General features: G+C 31.3%; 1 protein-coding gene across 2 annotated transcripts; it reads left to right on the forward strand.

The window, feature by feature from the left end:
- LOC107619028 (2-alkenal reductase (NADP(+)-dependent)) lies at positions 333–3,581 on the forward strand. 2 transcript variants are annotated; one of them, XM_021111029.1, is made up of 5 exons: positions 333–679; positions 1,278–1,458; positions 2,189–2,328; positions 2,581–2,663; positions 2,957–3,581. In XM_021111029.1, exons 1-5 carry the CDS (start codon positions 446–448, stop codon positions 3,333–3,335), a joined length of 1,017 nt encoding a protein of 338 aa, XP_020966688.1. In that variant the 5' UTR covers positions 333–445; the 3' UTR covers positions 3,336–3,581. The 2 variants fall into 2 exon arrangements, with proteins under 2 accessions (XP_020966688.1, XP_016176719.1); XM_016321233.1 differs by having other exon boundaries at positions 2,162–2,328; positions 2,957–3,579.

Genomic DNA, 4,032 nt, shown 5'->3' on the forward strand with positions numbered 1-4,032 from the left:
AAAATAAGTGGTTAAGACTTAAGATCATATGAGGAATTAAAATAGTCACACAAAAAAAAATATGAGGAATTAAAAAGAGTCACGTGACATACACAATGACGTTAACACATTAATACGCCATACCCATAACCTAAAATCACCCATGCGCCCACCCTGTTCTGTCTTCCGAAACCAAGTTGGATTGCCCCAAAAGAGATGACAAAAAACAAAAAAAGAGAGAGAAAAAACATGAAAGAGCAATTATATATATTATCAACTAGTGAAAAGGAAATTAAAAAATAAAGAAAGTTAGAGCATCAATAGAATTTATTATTTTTTATTAGTAGTTAGTTATGTCATCTAATAATCTTTCTTCAAATCCTCATCGTAATCTCATCACTTCTTTCCATTTCTATAAAAATCTCTCATATTTTGAAGAACTGAACCAAACTTAACTAACATAAACATGGCTGAAGTAGTGAGGAACAAGAGGGTTGTTCTGAGGAACTATGTCACTGGTTTCCCCAAAGAATCAGACATGGAAATTGTGGAAGGAACCATAACTTTGAAGGTTCCAGAAGGTTCCAAGGAGGTGCTGCTCAAGAACCTCTACTTGTCATGTGATCCTTTCATGAGGAATCTCATGAACAAGCCCCAAGGCACTGAGACCAGCAGTGGCCTTAACTATACTTCTGGATCTGTAAGTAGAAATGAACTTCTGAAATTTTTAATGTATTAAATGGATTGAGAACTTCAAAATTTACTCATCAATAATGCTAGATGAACAATCCTTTTTGTGCAACTAAAGCTTGGGAGGTTCACATTTAATCATTTTGTGTTGCTATTGCAAATATGAAAACTTCTTTTAAGTTTTGTACAATGATTGTGCATAGAGAGTTGTTTATCCAAAATTATTCTTGATCGATTTTAAAACCTTAATAAATATGTTTAGGGAACTGGTTAATATTTTAAAAAATATGGGTTTTAATTTGCTATCAAAAGTGTGAAAGTGTATTTGCTACACACCTAACAAAAAAAAAAAAAACTCATGAATGAAGGTACTTAAGCATTGAAAATACTATATTCAGTTATGAAAATACTATATGCACACCAAATTAGTCACTATGTATTTGTGTATAAATACATGAATTGTCTAACTCATTTTCAATGTTTATTTTGTATTTCAATGTGTATTCTATAAAGGTGGCTGATTCACTGACCGATTTTTTGTGTACACGTAGTATGGTTGATTCTGCTATTACTATCAGTTGCAATGTTGATGTGTGTGCAATTTGCAGGCAATAGGTGGGTTTGGTGTGTCCAAGGTGATAGATTCTGGAAGCCCAGATTATAAGTATGGGGATTTAGTATGGGGGCTTACTAAATGGGAGGAGTACAGCTTGGTCCCTTCATCTCAAATAATCTCCAAAATTCAGCACACTGATGGTGTTCCACTTTCTTACTATACTGGAATTCTTGGTATGTATTGAAAAATTCAATCTAACTTTGATTTTGAATGAATCATATGCTTGATTACTGACATGAACTGAAGCTTGAAACTTATGAAATTTTCGTCCGTTATTAAAATAATCTATTGTCTTGGTGGCTGTTTGTAGTCCATTCATATTCCAATCACAATTTTGGTTAAGGTGAAGGCAATAACACTTTAAGTAGTTTTCCTTCTTTCTTCTTTCCTTTTTCTTTTTGGCACTTCATTTTGGAGGTGAACATATATTATATAACATTTTGAGTTGAGTTAGATTCACTCAATTATCGTATAATTGAAATCTTACTGCTTTTATATGTCTATTTAGTACTATTTATGATTTATGATAGTGTACATATATTTTAATTTTTTTGGCCAGAGATTTGGTTTCGTCAGATTGAATGTTGAGAAATCATGAATGCAATCTTCTGTGTTTGTTGTGAAGTGATTATTTCTCAACTATGAAGTTTTCACATGATTATAAATTTGCTTTTGACAATCATGTATCATTAACATTCTATTATTTATAGAAAAATTATGTTCTGCAAGAGGCTGTTACTGGTAGCTAAATTCTCTTATATGTCTATTGCTGCCACCTTTTTTCTTTTTCATTTTCTTCTTCATAAAAATCATTGCTTTGTGGTTTTAATATTAGAGTATTAGACACCTTCATTGTTTTACAATGATTTAATGCAGGCATGCCAGGAGTGACTGCTTATGCAGGTCTCTTTGAAGTAGGCTCTCTCCAAAAAGGGGAGAGAGTTTTCGTTTCGGCTGCTTCCGGCGCAGTCGGCCAACTTGTCGGACAATTCGCTAAACTTACAGATTGTTATGTTGTGGGAAGTGCTGGAAGTAAAGACAAGGTATTGCTTTAATTATTGCATTTATATCTGATTAAAGGAAAAATTGAGACTCAAAATATCAATTAAGTATGGTTTTGTCTTGATATATGTCAATTAGGAATAAGCTAAGGTTCTGTCATGATAAATGATTTGGATAACTAGCCTAAATTGTAAGGAGTTTTAGTTTTTAATGTAACACATCCTGTTTCATTTGTTTACCTAGTAAAAGTAAACTTCCCCCTCAAATTTATGTCTGTTACTAATTGATATCAGGTGGATCTGTTAAAGAATAAATTTGGATTTGATGAAGGTTTTAACTATAAAGAAGAGCCTGACCTCAATGCAGCTTTGAAGAGGTGAGTTCATAACAACTTTAGAAAGTTAAATTTTAGTTTAATTATATTTAAAACCATGGAAAGGGAGTTTTAGACCGTGTAACCTCAACATCATGGGTTCAAGCCGTGAAAAGGTAGAGAAAAGTAAATTAAGTACATAAAACATGAAATCGTAATAAGATTTAAATCGTAAAATTGTCAGACTTAGTACAAATCTTATAAAATCTATTGACTCATTTAAAATCGTAATATTAAAAGATTTTAAGAGTTAAATCGATATTCTAGTTACTAAGCTGATACAATTATGGGGTCAGGTATTTTCCGGAAGGCATTGATGTTTACTTTGAGAATGTGGGAGGAAAGACGCTTGATGCCGTGCTCCTCAACATGAGAGTCCAGGGTCGCATACCGGCTTGTGGAATGATATCGCAGTATAATCTAACTCAACCGGAAGGTGTAACGAATTTGGCTAACATTGTATATAAGAAGATTCGTATGCAGGGTTTTCATTTCTTCGATTATGTTAACCTGTATCCAAAATTCTTGGAGTTTGTCCTCTCTCATCTCAAAGAAGGGAAGATTGTTTATGTGGAAGACATAGCTGAAGGTCTTGAGAACGGCCCTGCAGCCTTGGTTGGCCTTTTTAGCGGTCGCAATTTCGGAAAACAAGTGCTTCTTGTTGCTCCTGAATAAAAACATATGCTTAACACACATGGTTTAAATATAAATGCTTTAAAGACATAGATGCTTGTTTTTAAGTATTTTTCTCTTTTTGGTGGATGATGGAGTGTAACAAAATGTGTATTGCATTTGCACTCATCCTCCTCAGCTATGTAGTAATGTACTGTGAATTGTGTGGACTACTGTACAACCGTAGTAATAATGTATATACAAAGGGGATCCTCCCATAAAGACACAAAAAATGTCTTTTTTTTTTAAGATGTTTTTTAATAATTAAAATTTAATACATATAATCGTTTAAATTATGTTATTTTTGTCAAAATTAGGTCAGACAAATTAATTTGACCGAAAAATAGTGAATCAAATTTTGAATTTGTCTAAATTAATATTATTTTTTATAAAAAATGACTACAATATCCCTATTTTATACAAAATGACTAAAATACTCTTATAATATATATTAATTTTGAGAATTTTAAATTCTAGCCATTTTCTTCTCTATCGTTATAGGGTTAGAATTTAAAGTTTTCAAAATTAATATATATATATATGATAGGGATATTTTAGTTGTATTTTATAAGACAAATTAAGAAAAATAGTGAATCAAATTTTGAATTTGTCTAAATTAATATTATTTTTTATAAAAAATGACTACAATATCCCTATTTTATATTTTATACAAATGCTCTTATTATATATATTAATTTTG

This window comes from Arachis ipaensis, chromosome B09 (genome assembly GCF_000816755.2).
Source record: "Arachis ipaensis cultivar K30076 chromosome B09, Araip1.1, whole genome shotgun sequence".
Taxonomy (NCBI): Eukaryota; Viridiplantae; Streptophyta; class Magnoliopsida; order Fabales; family Fabaceae; genus Arachis; species Arachis ipaensis.

What these genes read in the sequence shown, in the direction of transcription:
- LOC107619028 (XM_016321233.1), top strand. Translation starts at nt 446, where the DNA reads ATGGCTGAAGTAGTGAGGAACAAGAGGGTTGTTCTGAGGAACTATGTC. An exon ending in TTAACTATACTTCTGGATCT is followed by an intron (nt 680 to 1,277) that starts GTAAGTAGAAAT and finishes TGCAATTTGCAG; the next exon opens with GCAATAGGTGGGTTTGGTGT. An exon ending in CTCAATGCAGCTTTGAAGAG is followed by an intron (nt 2,664 to 2,956) that starts GTGAGTTCATAA and finishes TTATGGGGTCAG; the next exon opens with GTATTTTCCGGAAGGCATTG.